The sequence below is a fragment of the Pterocles gutturalis genome, unplaced genomic scaffold (assembly GCF_000699245.1).
Source record: "Pterocles gutturalis isolate BGI_N339 unplaced genomic scaffold, ASM69924v1 Scaffold54020, whole genome shotgun sequence".
NCBI lineage: Eukaryota > Metazoa > Chordata > Aves > Pterocliformes > Pteroclidae > Pterocles > Pterocles gutturalis.
Window position 1 is genome coordinate 1,405 of NW_010140265.1, and position 20,030 is coordinate 21,434.

The 20,030-nt window shown below is 42.7% G+C and overlaps 1 protein-coding gene across 1 annotated transcript; it reads left to right on the forward strand.

Annotated features, from left to right (window-relative positions):
- Positions 1 to 907: 907 nt before the first annotated feature.
- Positions 908 to 19,265, forward strand: LRRC74A (leucine rich repeat containing 74A). The gene is made up of 14 exons (XM_010083561.1): positions 908 to 935; positions 4,573 to 4,683; positions 5,926 to 6,101; positions 6,732 to 6,839; positions 7,570 to 7,666; positions 8,098 to 8,147; positions 8,940 to 9,021; positions 10,674 to 10,759; positions 10,966 to 11,160; positions 12,774 to 12,869; positions 15,930 to 16,073; positions 17,241 to 17,348; positions 17,818 to 17,903; positions 19,190 to 19,265. The coding sequence occupies exons 1-14, from the start codon at positions 908 to 910 to the stop codon at positions 19,263 to 19,265; spliced, it is 1,443 nt and encodes a 480-aa protein (XP_010081863.1).
- Positions 19,266 to 20,030: the final 765 nt, after the last annotated feature.

Consider the following 20,030-nt stretch of genomic DNA (forward strand, 5'->3'; position numbering starts at 1 on the left):
ATTGCAGTGTGTAGGCTACTTCAAAATCTGTACCAGAGATTATGTTCACCAAGCATTGCCCATAAGGGAAAGATTTCTAAGTGTACATATTAGTTCTGCTCAACCTTTATCAAAAAGCCTCTTCCGTTAAAGTTTTGGTTTTAGCCCCTTAGGAAAGGTTAGAGAGTCCTGAGTATAAATGATGTAAAATAATAAGTACTGAACCAATTTTGGCACCAGCAGTAGTTGGTGGGTTAAATGAGTACTTGATTCGAGGCCCCATTAGGTGCTGACACATTTACAAGCCACACTTTATTACCAAACAGACGGGGAATTTGGCAGTAGAGAAGTCTGAATCTGTTCAAGGCCAGTAAAGCAAATACATTCCTTCTATCCTCATCTCCTTTAAGACTATAACTGCCACAGTCTGGCTTTCTCATGAAAATGTACAAACTGGAATACGAACTCAAAGGAGACAAGAACTCTTACCAGCAGTCTGGCACAACTCTCTGGTACGTCTTGGGGGGGTCTCACAGCCAAACCTCATTTGTTTTCTGTGAGCCAATGGGATACCAGAGCAACAGGATTTCCAGTGCGGAATGTTACCTCGGAGTCGGAAGGTGCAGGTGAGGTCACAGAAGGGTGTCAGTGGCAGGACAGGGGGAAGGGGTGGCCACAGGCTCTGCAGGGCTTTCTTGTGATACCCAGCCAGCCCCTACAGCGGGATTCTCCCATTCAGAAGCAATATAAATCAAGAACATAGATCTTACAAATGGCACCATTCCTCCTGGAGATTTTTAGATTGTAGCACAAATGCTGTGCTTTTTGTGTGTAGGTATAAGGACCTTACAGGGTCTAGGAGATGGCTGTGAACTACTCGTCTGCAGAAGAAAAAGACCAAATGAACCCACAGCTGGCTGGTAGTGACATGGAGAATGAGTCTGAGAAGGATGCAGGTGTGGTGTTTAGTTACTAGAAAACTCACTTCATAAACAGAAATGGCCAAAGAAAAACCACCAGTACCCAAGAGGGACTGCTCTTGCTGCAGCCTGGTCACCAGGTGGGAAGACTTCCCTTCCCCGGGCCAGACAGCAATGAGGAGAAAAGGGGACAAACAACCATCCAGGGTGCCAGTGCCCTCAGAGGGCAGCTGCTATCTGGAAAAAACAAAATGTATCAGCTACAGGGCACCGTCACCCAGCTGCCCTAACGCCCACAGGAGATGTCAGAGCTCAGCACCTCGTGAGAGCAGATCCTGTTTGAGCCGTCCATCACCCAGAGGGACAGGTAGGGCGGGAGGGAAAGAAGAGTTTGCTGAACCTGATGCTGTCAGGCAGTGCTCATACACAGCAGAGGCAGACCGGGTCTGCTCGCAGCGCTTTGGCCTGACTTCCTAGCTCAGTGTAATGGTTCCTCTCAAAGTTCAAAGCCTCCTTTGGCCTGTCACTTGGTCATTACAAATTTCTTATCTTCCTTCATAATGCAATTACTGTAAAGCAGTCAGATACGTGGGACAACTCTCTTTGGTTCTTGTTTTCCTGTATTTAAATACAGTGCAATTTATGACGTTACATAATAAATTTGCCTAATGGGTGCTCTTATAGATGAGATCCTTTATCAGAATATTTTCAATTGTTTCAAAATTACATTCATCTAAATATTCTTTCTTATTTTCCTGTAAAGGTAGCTCTGAGGTTTTTTTTTGATCCAGCAATATCAATGTATTGCCTATTTGGATTAGTCCTTTTTAGACAGCTTTTCTGCAAACAAGGTTTCTGTTCTTGGCTATGAACTCTTGAAACTTTTACTCCTTAAGTGAGAGCTGACCTGCTACAAAGCCCAAACAATTATATTAAAATTAGTATTTCCCATGGGATTTTGACAGTATTAACTTTAAAAATATTATCACTAGGAAATACCTGGTCTGTTAATTGTCGGTTGCCATTTTTGCTTATGTATTGGATAAATAATTGTGGGTAAAATGCTGGCTGAACTTGACTGACAGTAGCAGCAAGGAGAATGGTGTAAATGTTAATCGTACCCTATTCCAGAGGCAAAATGTTGTCAAAATGTCTGATTGTTTTGCTTTTTTCTTGGTCTAAATTATTTATATTAGGATATATATTTTTCTATATAGGGATATGTCTTTTGATATCCACAGTGGCTTGACAGTTTTTTCTAAACCACAATAAACCTAATTTCTCAATTTTTCAGTAAATTACAATATTTAGGATATTAATTCCTAAATAATTAGCTTAATGCTTGTTTAGATACAAAATCATCTCTCTTGTAGCTGTTTCCTCTTACATTCCTTCAACACTAAATACTTTGAAGTTAGTATAATCATATAGTTTGAGACTTCATGGAATTAACTGATTCCTTACAGAATGTAAAAAAAATGCTTATATTTGTGTGTTTACATTAGTATCACCTTGCCTGCATACTGCAAAATGGTATGTTCCATTTTATACGTTGCCCCAGTTGAGCTGTTGTTCTAATGTATTTCTTATGCCAGACGTTCAACAAACAGAATGAAAGAAATGAGGACAACCTTGGTAGCTTCCTTTCACAGCCGAAATTCCTTAGTATATACCAATTAGATTTTATCCTGGCAGAGAAGAAGAACAATTTATTAAAAACTTCATCTGACCTTTACGTCCGTCACTATTAGTAGTGATTCTAAGGAAGAACACTTCATTAGTTTAGGAGCACGAACTAGAAACTTGTTGCAACGCAAGGCAAAAGATGATAAACATTCTTACTGCTCCACAGAGCTACTGAAGTATAAACTGATAGCGTGATTTATGGAATATTTGTACAACACAAATGAGGGGGCAAAATAAAGCAATGTACCTAGAGAACAAGCATTGGTAACCTAGCACAAGAGAAGGGATTTGAAGTTATCTGGATACCTCACAAGTCACACATCAAACCACCAAGTGAACTCCCCTCCTAGCTCCTGGTTTGTGACTGGTACAAGCTGTGCATGAAAGCAGGCTGACCAGAAAGCTGTGTCTGCAGCCCCAACACCTAGGGAAAGGAGAAGGTGATAAAGGAGTCTCCAGACCCATCACTTTCCACTGCATTGGTTTTAACACCAGTAATCACAATTCAGTGCTTTTCAAATTTCTGCCCGAATGACAGTATTCTTTTCTGCATCAGTGCCAACTTCTACAGCTCCATAGGGGTGCAGGGCCACTTCTGGATCTACCTCAGAAGGCTCAGTCCACACAGTGCAGGATATCTGATGTACTGGGCACATGACAGCCACGTTATCAGGAGAGAATGCAGTCTGGATGGGTTTTGTATAGCATAGACAGTCTGCTCCCCAGAGTGGGAGGTGTATTTTTATCAGGATGTCCAGCATTGTAGGGCCATTAAGCAAAGAGGATCAGTGGGTACTATCATAATGTCCCAACTCTTTGGTTCTACTTGTCTCATGAGCTCTTTACATGGGATTTAGACCTATTTTTACCCTTTATTTTGTCTTTCTCGTGCTTAAGTAATGCAAGTAAGCCCATCATTTGAACAAACAAAGTCTGTCAGAAGGAAATGGTCTTAATGAAGAAGCTTCAGCTGCAGAGCTGGTTGAAATGTGGTGATATGGGTGCCAGCTGGACAGTCTTCCCCTCACACAAGTCTGCAGGAACAGTCAAACTGCAAGCTCGACGTCATACATCAATGCTAAGTAACGTTCAAGAAGTGTACAAAATTATAGGTCAATAGCCTGGAGGTCTAAAGGGAAGTAAGGATTAAGAGAAGAAGGTAATAAAAGCAGTGACAGAGAATGAAAAGAAAGATTAAGAGTTGGAAAACAGTATGTATTTTGTTATTAGTCAGAAATTATTTTAGCAAAATTACTCTTCATTATTTTTGTATCTATTTATTCCTCTTTAAAAGGCATTTTCCAAATTCTCCTTCTCTCCAACTATAAAATAAATTCTGAATTGTAGGCAAGAGAAGCTGTATCACTTCCAGTAGGGTCTGGCTACACTCTGTCCCAACATACAAAAGCATCCAAACACTTTATCATCTGCTGTGTTTGAGGAGTACTACAAAGCATTGCCAGGCTCATAGAGTCAGCCAACAGTGTCCTGTCTGTGTCTGGGAAGTTTGAGTCAGTTCAGGACAGCTAAGAGGAATTGGCATGGGTTTGGCTTGTAGGTTTGTGGGAAACTGGGATGGAGAGGGGAAATTTGCTGTTGCTTGGTGGGCTTAGAGACTGAGGAAGAGGAGAGAAGCAGCTCATGAGAAATGAAGAACTAATGCAGGAGAACCATGAGTCCCCTGCACATGGGCTGCATGCTGAAGTGGGACGGGGGGGAGGGCTCTTTCCAAAAGCTGCCAAGCCATGGCCAGTCTGCAGATTTGCAGCCCCAGAGTGAGCTGATCCCCACACCAGGGCCAGCACTGCATGCGTACAATGCCCAGGGAGCAGTGTGCACGAAGTGAGGCTGGGGATGGAGTGCATCCATAGCATGTTGAAGAGGGGCACAGGCTTCAGTGAGAGTGATGGGAGGTCTGTCACATCCAGGGAGTCACGTCTGTACTGGGCTTCCACTGACAAAATGAATCTGTTTGGTTTCATGGCAGACCAGAATGAAGAGACATCCAATACCAGTGAGTCTCTGGAGTCTGCGTTGATGGCTGACACCTCAGCAGTGAAGGCCACGCAAGGCTCTGACACTGACGCAGAGGTTGAAGGTGAATGTTTTCTGACCATCTGCCCTCACTAGCCTTTCCCCTTACAGAGCTGTACCTACCAACTGGTATCTGAAATGGACACCAAGGACAAAAACCCGCCAGGGTCCTCACAACCACACCTAATCTGACAGTTGATAAAGGCAGGGGGGATGAATTTCCCTTTAAGAGCTCTCCCTTTGATGTCAAGCATCTTCCTTCAACTGCTCTGTCTACACCATGACTACTATTCCTTTGTTCCTTCTTCTCTCCTCTAGTCCTTAGTCCTTTATAACTAACATTGGCAGACCAGGCCGCTGCCTGGGCAGAAGGAGCAGCTAGCTGAAGCCAGGGATGGAACAGAGACCCAGTTTGTGCGCTCCTGATGAAACACTGCATAGCAATTGTGGTCTGTGTGCCATAGGTTTGCCACAACTGTCCTAGACTTTTCTGGTGGCTCTCCTCTTATCTCCTGCCTAGTGAAGTCAGTCCTCTAGCTAAACAAGTTTTGCACTTACTTTTGCAAGAGTAGGATTTGTCCATAATTTAGGATGAGAAATTTTTAACTTGTTATAAATGGAATTAAAATTAAAACCCATAAGAATGCAAGAAAAAAAGACTTTTCTGTTAGAGGCCACAGATTGAACTGGAAAATGGCTCTGACAAGAGGGGAATTTGTCTTGAGGTTAGATTGTTGAATGCATATAACAACACAGAGAAATATGAGCTCTAAGTATGGGGTTTGATGAAGGAATTCCAAATGACAGGTTTTTGTGGAAATGCAGCCGCCAGCTGCACTGATATGTCTCACTGCAGCTGTGTCAACAACACCCAATGGCCAAGATGAGAATGCTGGGATTCTTTCTGCTGCTTCTAAGCCAAAATGTTCTGAGCTGCCCTGGCTCTTCTGGCAGGATCAGCTGCATGCTTCAATTAAGATTTTAAAGAAAAAAAAAAAAAAAAGATGAAAATGTTTTTGCCTGATGTCAAGAATTCTCAATTACACCAAGAAAGGTTTAGTCACATTGCAGACTGGTGAGAAGATAACAGCAAGTCACTGGATGCCAAATGGAGAAGCAAGGAGGATACCATTAACTCCCGGACATCTGGGATAAAGGGAGGAGGAGAACCAGGGGACAGTAACCCTTTAAGTAAAACCCTTCTATTGTTGCAGTGTTACTTAACTTTATTAAGTGACTTAATTTATTTAAAAGAGGAGGGAGGACACTGAATGCACCACTCATCAATACACTTTTTTTTCTGTAGATCGTGAGAAGGCCTTTGCAGGCGTTACAGGCGCAGAGCTGTACTTGGAAGCATGCAGGCTGATGGAGGTGGTGCCTGTCTCATACTTTATTCAGAACTTGGCCAAGACTTATATAAACCTGAACCATCATGGTCTAGGACCCAAAGGTGTCAAAGCCATTGCTATTGCTCTGGTGGTGAGTAGCCAGTAAGAGTGGGGCCACTGTTCTGAAGAACAATAGGCCTCTCTCAGGCGTGGAAGCCATCACTGAGTACACAGCATGGGAGAAAAAGTCATATATCTTCCCCACAGGAGCTCTGAACATCCCTAATGTTTCTAATCCCCTGCAAAGGAAGGTCTTCTGTGGCAACTGATGGCCTTTGCTGGAGTTACCCCCAAGAGCAAACTGATGCTTTTCCATGGGACACAAGTCTCCAGTGTTCCTAACCCCTGCAGGGCCACAGGTGGGGCTGGTGGGATTGGCATCCCCTACGCGGGGTCCTGCACAGGGATGTGCTACACTCACCAATGGACAAGCCCAGGATGCCTGAATTGAAGCTGGGATCTGAACCTCGTCTCCAGGTTGTCAGAAAGCAATGCAAAGTCTTACCCACTCAAAAGCTCTCCAAAAAGGCATCTCTTTTGTATGCCAGTTCCCATTGCTGTGACTCTGTCACGTCCCCTGATCACTGTCCTGCTCAGGACCTGCAATGCTTTCAGAGGTGTGGAGGAAATGCCCAGTGTCTGTTGAACTGAGGAAACTATTCCCTTCATTAACTTTTCAACAGATTTTTGTGTGTCTTTGTTTACCTTTGTGTCTTCCCAGTCCAACGCAACCGTCACTCATCTAGAGTTGGAAGACAACTGCATTCTGGGAGAGGGAGCCATATGCATAGCAGAGATGCTAAAAGAGAATTCCTCCCTTCAAGAACTGGTACCCAATGTGATGCAGTTTGTAGCCAAAATTATTGCTCACCAAGTTCAGTCATCTGAAAGAAAACCAATTCAATGCCATTATGATTTTAACCAAGTAACTGTTGCTCCCATGCAAAAATATTCACATTCTGAAAGTCATGGTATTTTATGCTGCTTTACTTTTTAAAAGTGCAAGCTTCTGAAAAGCAGAACTGTGCATTTGATGGCAGTCTGGTGAGTCTGGAACTGTTCCCTTCACTAGCAGATGTGACAATAATTACCATAACTAAGTCTTTCTAGTTTATGCTTAGCCAATGGAAAAAATGTTTTGGTCAGGAATTTTCCTTCTCCAACATGGGGAAACTTTTCTAAATAGATTAAGGGAATAATGCAAAACTGGTAGGAATGATCCTTCAATCTGAAACTGGGGTATACAAAATGCATTTTGATAGGCTATGGGACCTACATACTGGAAGTGCTACACTGGAAGAAAATATTCTTGGCCAAATGCCTCTTGCTTCACTGAAGACAAAAACCCATGTGAAACTCATGGCTGTAGGGCTTTATTCCCGTTTGGAAGGATGCAGGGTTAAACACACTTTATAGCTCACATGTTCATTCCTGTCTGGCTGACGTTTCTCGTATTGCTTGTCTTGCATTATTCCCTTGATATCTTGGGCATTAAGAAGACAATACAGCTAATTCGTTCTTTGGACTCATCCTTCTTATCCTCCGTTCTTTCTTTCCAGAACATCTCCAATAACCATCTAGGCACAGCCGGAGCTGAAGCCATTGCCAGTTTGCTTTTGGATAATATGTCCTACCTCCATGCTCTTCAGCTCTCAGGTGGGCTGTATACACCCACACAGTGAGGGCAGTGGAAGTGAAACAACATGTTTCATTCCAGTCTCTCATCCTGAGAATATTAGTGAGACCATGGGCAAAATCAATCTCTCAGCTATGTCTCTGATGAGAACCCAGAGTAATAGTGGAAACCTAGATTTATAGTGATATGATTAAATATTTGGCCTGCTCAACCTCCAGCACCTCTGAAAACCAGTCTCTTATGAGGAACTTACTTAGATAATTGCTGGAGTGTCTCCCACATCTTGGGGTAATTCTACTCTATGGAGCAAAATGGAATAGTGACTAACTTCTTATAGCCTGATATAGGACATGATTAACTGGAGGTTCCACCTAAAAGCACAGCAGCTGCAGACCCCAGCAAAGCACCAGGGGAGAAATCAGGACACTGTTAACATAGTTTTCCCCCCCAGGAAACAACTTTGGAGAGGAGGCTGCGTCATACTTTGCTGAGGCATTAATGGTGAGTTACCTGAAATCCAAGGTCATTTGCAGCCCTGGCTGTATAATAGACTCTCCTCATCCTGAAGCTGCTACTCACTTGTCATGACTTCACTTGGCAATGCCCATATGATTTCTTGGCATAATTCCACTAAGTGCCTCTCGCTTACTTCAGAAATGAGAGAGGCTGGGAGGATACAGAGCAGGACAGACTGCCTTAACATTTTCTCAGGAAATTTTCTCAGGTGTGAGTCTGGCTGAGAAACAAACCTTCAGGACTGTGTAACAGAACAACAGAACGACATCTGGGTGACAAAAAATTTTAAAGAAGCATAAATAATCCAACTTCATATCATTTTGCAATTCTCCAGTAAAAATAAGACACTTCTTTGGTTAGCTCCTGTCTCAAAGCCTCTACATCATTTGGCACCACCAGAAGCTGCCCTGAAGCAAGGCTTTGACCTGATATCAGAAAGTGCTTTTGGTCAGGGTACAATGGTAGGAGTGAAACAGGGGCAGGAACAGAATTGCAGGATGTGTTGCAGGCCAGACATAAGATGTGTGAGGGAAGTTTGCACAACACATTGCTTTTGCTGTTTTGGGAAAGATGATCACTGTGATGTTATATGCCTGACAAAGCTTTGTTTTGGGACAGGCAGTGCTGTAATCTCTGATTTTGCTGATGATCCCCCATGCTGTGAATATTTCAATGTGTCTGGTATCCCTCTGTTTCATACTCATGTGGAAGCCTTGGCATGGCAGCAGGTTGCAGCTGGCTGGAAGATTCTCATTGCTCACATTTGTCTTTCTGCAGGGCAATTACCGAGTGAAGGAGCTGGATCTCAGCCACAATGAGTTCAATGAGAAGGGAGGACAGCTCCTGGGACAGATGCTTGGTAACTTAATTTATTATCCTTGCAAAGCCAGGGGGAGTACAGGCACTGGGGGACTTGATGGCGTCAGCACAGTGAACATGTATTTCCTTCTCCAGCAAAAATGCTCCATGACCTGGTGGGCAGTACAAAAGACAGGGTGCCCAGATTTAGAGCTCCCTGCCTGATCCACAGGCTCACCCTCATCACCGCAGGTGACTCTAGAAACTATGACTGATGTATGAGAACAGAAATGCAGTCTGTGTCAGAGGGAAGGGAGCTGAAAGAGAAGTCCCTCAGGGAGTATAAAGCAGAAAATTGCATTTTACTGAAATCTAATAGAATCAGAACTGTTGTTTGTTTTAAGCTTTTGATTACAAAGTTCAGGAGGGATATCAATTTTTATTAAGTAGCCCAAACCCTAATGGTTTGAGCCATTGCACAGCAAGCAGCAAGGGAAACAGATTAGGAAGAAATAAAATCAAGCTGCCTAATTTATCTGTTTAGACAAAGTGAGATCCAGAGTTGTGCTAGTAGTCCTGAAGAGGGAAAGTAAACAAAACTGTTAGTCTTTCAGTAATCTCGGGTGCTATTAGTGCACTGGGAAAGACTTGCATGATTATCTGATGGCTCTTCTTCTCTCAGTATGTCCAAGACGCCTGCTACCATAATAGCCACAAGCGTGTGCTGTGAGCATCCAGTGTTCCTCGGGCATTTCAGTAACACCATGTCTTCAGTTTAATTAACGCTTTCCTTCTCCTGGTTCAGTATTTCCACTGATATGTATTTCTTTCTAATTACAGTCCATGTCTTTAAAAGACAGATCAATTAAAAACTGCAGTGATGACAAGGCACTGTGTCCCTGCCTTGGACAAGCCTGCAGACAACACAGAGATCAGTACTAAAACTTGTGACCTTCCTAGCCCAGAAAAATCCCCCTCCAAAATTAAAGGTCTTACAGCTCTTCTCTCCTTCCAGATCACTTGAGGCAGGAGCAGCAGAAATTACTGCAGAATCTGTTAGTTTTCTGTTTCTTAAAGGAATATTTTAAAGTCAGCTAAACTCACCATCTGCCTCCATCCAACCTCCCATCCATGGGAAATTCTCTCTGTGAACGACAAGCAAGTGTTGGCAGCAAGTCCTACCTACCCCTCCCAGTGTCACAGAACACACACATGAATTCACACATACTCTGCTTGAAGTAGAACTTACACCATGAGGTGTTCTATGCATGTGAACTGGCACTGGCACATATACAGCTGGGCACAGCTACCATATGAAGATTAATTCCTCTCTTCTGCTAATCAAACATACGCAGAGTGAGTGCTGATATTTTAGATGTGGCAAGGAGAATCCAGACATTTTTCACAGTGAGAAACACAGACAGTGTCTATTAATATAAGAAATCCTCCCTCTCCCTAGCTTCCTCCTTCACAACTTATTATTTGATTAAGCCAGAAAAAAAACTGTGTTCCCTTTCTGCTTGTTATCAGCAGCCCATTCTCTGTTCTTTGGGTGCTGTGGACAGCAAAGACTCTGTAGGTACAGGTTCCTCCTACTGCAAACAATGAAGGCTGTTGCTGAACCCCCAGCAAAATTTCTCTTAGTCCCTAAGTGGGTCAGCAGCTGTGTCCAGACCACGTTCATGTGGTGACATCTCAGTTTCTCTCTCCTAGCCAGCAACGCAACACTGGAGATTCTGGACCTGAGCTGGAATCACCTGAGGAGGAAGGGGACAGTAGCACTGGGCACAGGTCTCAGGGTAGGAACACCCCTGTGTTGTGATACCCTTCACAGTGATTATTACCCGGAGCTGGTTGAAACACTGATTGGGAACTCACTTCCCTGAGGTCACACACCTGCCTGGGTGTGACTTGAGGGATGTTCCTGTCTCAGCCAGGCAAGAAAGGGTAGAGTTGTAAAGAAGATGGTCATGCAATAGCTAAGATCTCTCCTCTCTCCCTGCAGGACAATGGTGCGCTGAAAATACTCAACCTTTCTTGGAATGGCATTGGCAACGAGGGAGCACTAGCCCTAGGAGAAGCTCTCAGAGCCAATGATGTGCTGGTTCACCTTGACATCAGCAACAACCAGATTAACAACGAGGGAGCCAAGAAGCTCTGTAGGGGCCTTGAAGTCAATGGAAAACTCAAAATCCTGAAGGTAAAATAAAGCCCAGGCAGGGCTGGAGGAATAAACGGAGGGAACAGAAAGATCTGAGTCAGGAGGGACAGAAGACAGAGGTGAGCTGTCTGAGCCAGAACTAGAGAAAATGAGTATATCTCTGTGTTGAAAGTAAGCAGAGTGGAAGGAAATCCTATCCCATTAATTTCTTCCAGAGCCACTAAATTGCACTGTTCCCTCAAAATATCCCCTGGGGACTGGATTAGCATAACCCCACATCCATTATCACCCCAAAGTGGTTGACTGTTGTCACGTCTAGTCTCAGTCAAGTGAGAACCTAGGCATTCAGCATGTCAAGCAGAGAGTCTTCATATACACATAAAATGTAATTGTGAAGGTACCTATGTACACGTAATATGCAGTTCACACTGAAGTTTGCAAGTGGGCAAGAGTGTGCATTTCTCAGTGTGTTAATGATCTGCTAAAAATGTATTCAAACACAGGATAAACTGTCATTGCCACGTCAGGGCAATGCCACAGCACTACCCAAAGGAGAGGAGTATTATCAAGTCCTGCAAAAAGAAAGGCAAAACTGCCTTTTAGTAATCTAGGGATCAATAATCCTGGGAAGGGCAAAACTGAATGACCAGCCAAGCTGGCTTCAGAGGTTAAGGGTTGAGAGTTAACATGTCTTCTCAGTCTAAGATCACTCTCTAGGAACCCAGCTCAGAAAAGCCAGCTTGCTTATGAGCTGCATTCTCAGCTAGTTCTAACGTCACCATCCTGAGGGTCTGCAAATGGCAGTATGGCGGCTGAGGGGCATCTCTAAAGCTGTTCATCTAGTTCTGTCTTTGGACACCCCTGTCCTTCTAAATCACTGCAACCACACTAGTCTTTGGGACTGCTCTTTTAGATTATGTAAATAAATGTGTCTGTTTGCCTTGCTCTTAACCTGGCTTGAGGTACGGGCACCAGATTGCACCAAGGTGTTCCTCTCTCTGTGTAGCTGCAGATTGTCTTAGGAGCTAATAACACAAAGGACTTAAAGGAGGACATCTTCTCTGACCAGCGTTAACCAAGAAAGTTTTCTTTCAAATAGTGGGACTGGGGAGTGCACATGAAGTCCAAGGCGGGGGAGAGGTGATGTTCACACACTAAGAGATGCACATGGCAATGCCAACCCCATAACGCCAGACAGCTAGACCTTGTAGGCCAGAGGCAGACGATCAGCTTGAGCTCTGACCTGCTGTGCTGCCAAGAGGAGCCAAGGGTATGGGAAATGTCCATCCAGAGGGACTCTACTAGCAAGCACACATTCAAATGCAGTCCATTGCCTCAGCCTCTCCCCACCACATGACTGAACATGATCCACATTAGACTCCTGAGTGACAGATGTAAGGGACCTGATATGTGGAATTTCACACAAGGAGAGAGGCTGAGAAGGCAGTTCTCAGTTGCATTGCAGAGTTTTGTGGGACAGAGACAAGAGATGGTGAGATAACAGACAAACCCATTGAAAGGGACCACAGTTATTCTACAGCCCTGCTGAAGAATGGGAAGAAAGGGTCATCCTTGAAGTTATAGCATGCCTTCTGCCAGGGCATGAAATCCTCATTCTCATCATGTCTGAATCTATGTCTCTTCTTCCACAGATGGCCAATAATCCCCTGACTGTGGAAGGTGCCACTGCACTGGTAAAATCTGTCAGAAAGAACTCCAACTCCATGATGGAGGAGATCAACATCTCAGTAAGAGCTTGCATGCTGGAAAGCCTCCAGGACCATACACTTTATATTTTCAGGAACTGGGTGGATCACAGAGCTCTCCCCTTCAAAAGCTGTTATTAGACTTGCTGTTTGTTTCATTTATACACAGCCATTAACAAAAAGAGGCTACTATTTGCCAGCCCTTCTAGAAGCCATGTGTAAATTACAGGACTTTGGTCTAGCTCTGGGGAGGGGTGCCTATAGTATTACCACATTTCACTCCCTTACATTTTGCAATAGCAGAACAAGAACAAGGAGTGAATTCCCACTGGAGGATGAATTCTCTTCATCCCCTGAGCTGTCTCCCTCCAGGGTAGCCTAAGATGCCAGATACCATGAAGTGCTTTGATGCCCTGTCAAGATGTATCAGATGGATGCTTCAAGGCATTGAAAGCAAAGCAATCTTAGTTAAAAAAAAAATAAAAATTAAAAGACTGATGTGGAAGGAAAAAAAAAATCAGAGGCCATATCTTAGTATGCTATTCTGTAGCAAGTTGGGAGCATGACACATATTGTTGTAACTCATGTGCTGCTTCTAAAATGGGAGACCTAGAAATGCTTCTGAGCTCCTGAGTGAGGGCAAGGGTTGCATTGCAGACCAACACTGCGGAGAGACATGGGCACACATCAGCCTGCTCCTGGTCTTCTCATCCATGCTTTGGTGCTTCATGGGAGCAGGGGTCTCAGGGCCCTCCATCGACTTTTGGGAGCACCACAATTAAAGGAAAGAGCATTTTGACAAAGATTAGGTTTGAGACTTGGTGCATAAATAATATGTCCACATTTGAAACAAGCTTTAAAAAAAAGTTTATGGGCAGTTTTAGAGACTCACAAAATGGGTTGTATCTGAGTTATGTCTGCCATGTGTATCTTTGTCCTATGGTTACTATACTAAAGAAACTAAAACAAAGCAGAATAAATAATATTCGTCTATGGCCGTTTCTGAGAGTATTGAGGGCTTTCAACAGAGATCATCTGAAGAACAGGCATTCCTCTAGGGCAGACAATTTTTCCTGCATAAATTAAGATGAAAGAGAATTATTTGCTAAGTCTGCAAGGAGTCAGGCCTCATTCTGCAAAGGAAAACTAAAATGAACTGTGTGGGGATAAAGGACTGCATTACAGATGGAGATGATTCTGCTAGTTTTATTACTAATAACCTAAGCAATTCATAAACTTGGAAAGAGTAATATATTTTAAATATATTCTGAGAAATTAAAGAAATTAATGAAATGCATTTATTTAAAAGGAGGTACTTGAGAAATTTTGAGGCAAGGAGTTAATTAACATTAAGAATCTTCAACCTAAATCTCACTATGCATTTTTTCTTTTTAGGGTTAATAGATGCTCTCTTCACCCTTCAAAAAGTCTAGATTACCTGACATTTCACAAGATAAATGGTCAATGGCATAAATTTACAATGACATTTCAGTATCCCAATCAAATGTTTGTAGGTAAACATCTTATCTGCCTGACAGACTTCATTCCACCTGTGCTGTAAGGAGTCTTGCATTTCAATTCAGAGTATTTGCAAATATACAGCTCCAAAGATCTTACTCTGTCTTAAACCTTTAAGAAACTAGGGAAGGTTTTTATCTTTTATAGGAAACTAAAGGGAAGACATAAACAAAAGACTCTTCTGCCCCTTTTCACAGTGATAAATGTTTATCTTGACTTTTAAAAACTGAATAATTAGTGTAAGAGGACTTTTGAATAAGGATCATATCTAGAAACCTTTGCGTGGGTTTGACAGCACTAGCAAAGGTGAAGCAATAGAAAGGCATATTTTTAATAACAGTTTATTACTTCTGACAACATTTCTAAGCATGACTGTTCCCCACATTCTTTTAATGATCTACTCTTTATAGGGTTTCAACTTGCAGATACTGACTATCAAACTTTTTGTAGAAGTCATGAATCAAAATAGCCAGCATACGCCCACCCGCACCATCACAGTACAAAAGAAAATGCCATCGCTTTTCAGCTGTCCGCATGTTGTTCTTCTGGACCATGAACTGACCATGTCAAACATGCAGAAATGCACAAGCTGACTCCCTCCAGGTGCCACCTGACCCCACAAGGACAGAAAACAGAAGCCTTGATGAATTTCCTGAACTGCCTTGAAATTTCCAACAATTAAATATATAACATAATACATTGACAACTCCCCTGTCATCATGGGTATGAACAAAATCATAATCATGTTTTTAAAAGATCAATCAAGGCAAAGGCAAATTTAGAAGAATAAATTAAAGTGACATCAATAATACTTGCACTGATAGCTTACTTTCTAATATCCCAAAACCTTAAATCAGGACACTGTGCTGCTGCCCATTCTGTAAGTGCCAAAACAGAAAACTCACAGTGCGAGGTCTGAAATGCTGCGCTGTCACTACCCTGTTTGAAATTCCTAGGAAAAAACAAATGCCACATCTTGTACTGCTGACTGGAACTTCCTATTATGGTTACACAATGAAACAGAGCTTTACCAGAAGTTTCTTTCATCTGGAGACATCCAGACCCTTCCCAGATAGGTGCATCTTTCTTGTCTGGGCTATAAAGCTACATTGCTGGAGATACTAATTCTTTTAGGCCTTGGATGTTTGGGGTCTTTTTTCATTTTTGCAGAACTCTATGGCACATTTTGGCCATTAACTGTTCAACTTGCAGTCTGCATCTTAACCAAATGGAGAGGAGACCCATCTAGAACTCTCTCAAGGGTGAACATGAATCACTTGAATCACCTAACATAAGAGGTCTTCAGTGCAGACATTTACCTGATGAACATCTACCTTGCATTAAGCTGATTTCTACATAAATTTGTAGACACTTTTCTGTCTGAGACATGGAAAAAGAGAAAGAAGAACACTTATTTAGTTGAGCCTCCATGGGATTACTGAAAGTGAAGAGCAGAGATAGGAGAAAACACCACCCTTAGGAGAGAATGGTTAATGTTTACTTTAGATGGATTTGTGAATACAAATAAGTCTTTGTAGTTTGGGTGTCCATGTTGACTGCACTCTCCTTCCTCCTATGTACCAGAATGTGTTGGTGAATGAAACTTTCATCAAGTTGCTGGATTTGGTGTGTCAAACACGTCCTGAACTAGAAGTCATCTATGGTGAGGTCGAAGGATGTATCGCCAAAATCTCCAAGCAGCATCCAAATCCCATGAAAGTGATTCGGGTGAGCTACTGAATTTGGGTCCATAGCTCCCCTGTACACAGTACACATGCTCCAAGCACTTGGAGGCATGGAGGTTGGAAGGGGTAAGCTTTCTTCCAAGTGGGAAATTCCATCAAGTTTCTTCAGAAAAGTATATTCACAAAGACTGTCACAATATTCACATATCTCAGTCCACACAGACTGACTAAGCAAATCCTTTGATTTTCAGAAGAAGCTAATGCCTTGGAATCTGAGAGCACTGGAGGAAAAAAAGAATCTTAATGGATGTTCACTAGCTGTGTAAAACAAACTGATTGATTTCAGGTCTGATCCAAATGAGTGTCCATCCGCATCACAAGCCCACTGCAATAGCTGGCTTTCATAGAACCCATCACTGACAGTTGTGCTTTAGCATCAAAATTAATGTGCTTCATAAAAGTAGGATATGGTACTACAAGCAAATACTGTCCTAAATTACTTAGCCTTTCAAGGTCTGTAATTTCTATGGATAGCAGTAGATGGTGCTGTCCTCCTTGCTGGAAGGCAACGCAAGTACTTGAGCATTGCTGAGTTTAACACTTTTGCACTACCAACTTCACTGCGTTTCTTAGCTGCTGTGCAGATTTTGAGCTAATTGGGTGACATGCTGCTGTAGATATGGATTCAGATGAACTTCAGCAAAAGCTTGGGCTGTTAGCTCACATCAAACAGTGCTGCTGTGCTTCACAGCTAGTGATGCTCACACTAGCATGCTTTGCAGTTTTTAACAGCCATTTTGGTACTCAGATGTGTCCTCATTCAAACAGACAGGAATTCAGAGAAGAGCAACCAAAGTGATCAGAGATCTGGGGGAGAGGACTGTCTCTGGCTTAGACAGCCTAGCCAGGCAGTGGCTGCTGCGATGAGACCCAAATAACCATATGCAATTATCAGAAGAAACAGGTTTACTACTGAGTCCAGTTTCAAGGCAGCGGGAAAAATAGGTATAACTGAGAAGTATGGGATTAACCTGAACAAAAGGATTTTTTTCTGACAATAGGGTGGCTGCACAAAAGTTAAGGACTCTCACATCTCAGTGATGGGCTGAGTAAAGGCAGGCTGACAGATGGAAGAATAAGGGGAGAGCTGGAGACAGGTATCAGTGGTTGTTTCATGGTTATTCCCATGTTTTATCTCTGCTTCTCTTAGAGCTATTTGAAAGAGCACAACCTACAACTCTGGGACTTTTTTAGGCGTATTGACAAGGATGGAAACATGAAGATCCCTGTGGCAGCCTTCCGGAGAGCCATGATGCAGGTGTGCCTCTGCCAACAGAAATGCTGCGACGTCTGATAGATACTGCAGATGGCATCAATGATAATGGATCAACTTTAGAGTATCACAGAGGTCTGCTGTTTGTATAGAGTATACAGGATCTTGATAGATGTCTTACTGCTACGGGAAAGTGAAAAAGAGGCATTTAAACCCATGCCTCTACATGTGGAGTAGACAGTTCTCTTCCTGACAAAACCACCATCGTGCTTGGGATCAGCAGCAACGGTCAGACAGCCATGATTCTCTTTTACAAAAAATGCAAAAAAAAAAAAATTTAATCCTAAAAGAGTGAAATTGCCTCCCCACCACCACTCTGGATTTTTTCCATCCCTTCCTCCATGCACCAGGCCATCTGTTCAACTATTAAAAGATGGCCAGGCCCCAGTCTTTTCTGGAGGATTTTTCTGCTTAAAAATACCCAAGTTTGCTAGCATTTCTTTTCTCCTCTTAGCAATCAAGCATCCCACTGGATCGAGTCCAAATTGGGGAACTAGTGCGCAAGCTAGACCGGAATCGGACAGGGGTCGTGGATTATAGGTGAGTGAGTGACTCCACTTGCTGCCCTGACTTGTTTTTCCTTTTTTTAATTTGGCTCAGCACCAAATAAATATAATGTTATTTACCTTAGGAGCTAAAGGGACAAATGGTTTTGGCCAGTCCCTTACTTACCTAAGTAAAAGGTAGATGAAAAAAACACCTTGCATGCTTAGGAACTCTGTTGAGTCAAATTATAAGTCAATCATATTTTTCAGTTTTATAATCTTGCTGTGAGAGTGCAGGGATCTCAAAGCCGAATGGCATTTTCATTCATTCTCATAAGCCTGTGTGAGAAGCATCATCTCAACACTGTCCTCCCCCTGAAGCCAGTGTAAGATTAGCAAAGACAGCGTATCTGTGCCTTCAGACCTTCTTCTCCATCCTCAGAGACTCTCGGGTTTTTTCCTTCTCTCTGATCCTTCTTCTTAGGAGACCTATTTTTCCCTGGAAACCTGCCTTCAAACTACAGAAATTTTCATTCTCTTGAAAATGCCTCTTCCTTAGTGCCTGTAGCAATCATGTCCAAGTTCTGAGCCTGAGTAGTCAGCAGCAAACTCCTTGGAGGCTGTCAGTCACTGCAGGCTAAACTGCTTGTCATTGGACCCAAAACTCCCCCTAGTTCTGACATGTGACTCCTTAGCTGAAAGCCCTATTAATCATGCCCAAATATTCCCATCCTTCAGCACATACTGATGGGTTTAAATATATGCTGTAGTCTAGTTTTAAGGCTAGAAGCAATGGGTCAGTTTTGCAAATCTCTTCCCCTCTTAGCCTTCCAATGTTTTCAAAGAAAAGTGAATTACTTTGTTAGGGTCGGTCTCTATTCCTTCACATACATCGGTGCCATACTAAAAGCATCCATGCTCAGATGCTAGATGGGCCTTAACCTGGTTAATCTTGAATCAGAAGTTACATGCAGTTCCCCAGTACTTTAGGCATAATTACAGAACTGTGGTTAAGCAGTAAGCAGATTAGGAACTGTTAAAACCCGATGGCCAGCAAAGACTTCATCTGGTGCCATTAATGTGGCTCAGCTGATATGTGGCAAAAAATAAACAGAGATCTCTACTCCTTATCTAGCTTCTTAATGCATTTGAGCACTGTAGCATGTGTGGTAGGGGTAATATTCACCTTGTAGACGAGTCAGAAGAGTTGTGACCTTTGCTGTCCTTACTGTTCCCACCTTGGGCTGTTTCCTCAAGGTCCTCTCACCAGCTTTAAGATACCTGACAGGGAAGGTGCACTTTACTAGACTAATACTGGTTCACCTCCTTCTTTTCAATCAGTCACTTAAGAGAGCAGAAGCCAGCACAGAAGCCTGTGGAACGGGAAATCAAGGAGGAAGAGAAGAAAGAGTCATAAAAGCGAAGCAAGGAGGCAGGCACACAATGGAAGACTGTATGAGAAACACTGGAAGAAAGCTCAGAGTGGCCCTGGGCTTGGGGAGGCCCAACACTGGGGAGCTCTGATAGTCTAAGTTATTCAGTGTAGAAATAAAGTTGCTGTTCCACTACACAGCAGGTCCCTATTCAGTCCAGTCCTTTTGGTTAAGGAAAGATTGATCCTTTGGACATTGTTACCAAATACATCGCTCTGTATGCTGACAATGCTGAACTTATTTGCAAAGACAGAGACAAAAATTGGGAATTGGGAAACTAAGACACTCATACATTGTTATTATGCCCTTTTGAGGGAGAGGACGTGGACAAAGACTTGAAGCAAGTGCCCTGTGGACACCCCCTATCAGACTTAGCAGTTCTGACACAGGGACCTTTGCAAGAGGAGAAAATTTAAATTCATGAGAAACTACAGGTCATGTTGCTTAAAATGTTATGGGTAATAGGAATTTTATTTAATATCTCCACGAGAAAAAGTATGCTAGAAGAATGGAAGCCATAACAGATTTTAAATGGCTTAGACACTGAACTTTTTTAAAACCAACATTAAAAAATATTTCATCAACTCTTAAGAAGTAAGGAAAACCTTGCACATATTAATATTTGTAAATAAATAAAATTTAGAAAATGTAAATATGAGATCCACAGGAAGTACATTTTGCCATGCAAGCAGCTACCAACATAGACCATACACCAAGAACTTTGGCAAATGGGAAATGCTGGCCACTTT

Bases quoted from the DNA above. Each gene is read 5' to 3' on its own strand.
- LRRC74A (XM_010083561.1), top strand. From the start codon at position 908: ATGGAGAATGAGTCTGAGAAGGATGCAG. The intron at 4,684-5,925 runs GTGAATGTTTTC...TTTTTTCTGTAG, and splicing joins CACTGACGCAGAGGTTGAAG to ATCGTGAGAAGGCCTTTGCA. The intron at 10,760-10,965 runs GTAGGAACACCC...CTCTCCCTGCAG, and splicing joins CACTGGGCACAGGTCTCAGG to GACAATGGTGCGCTGAAAAT.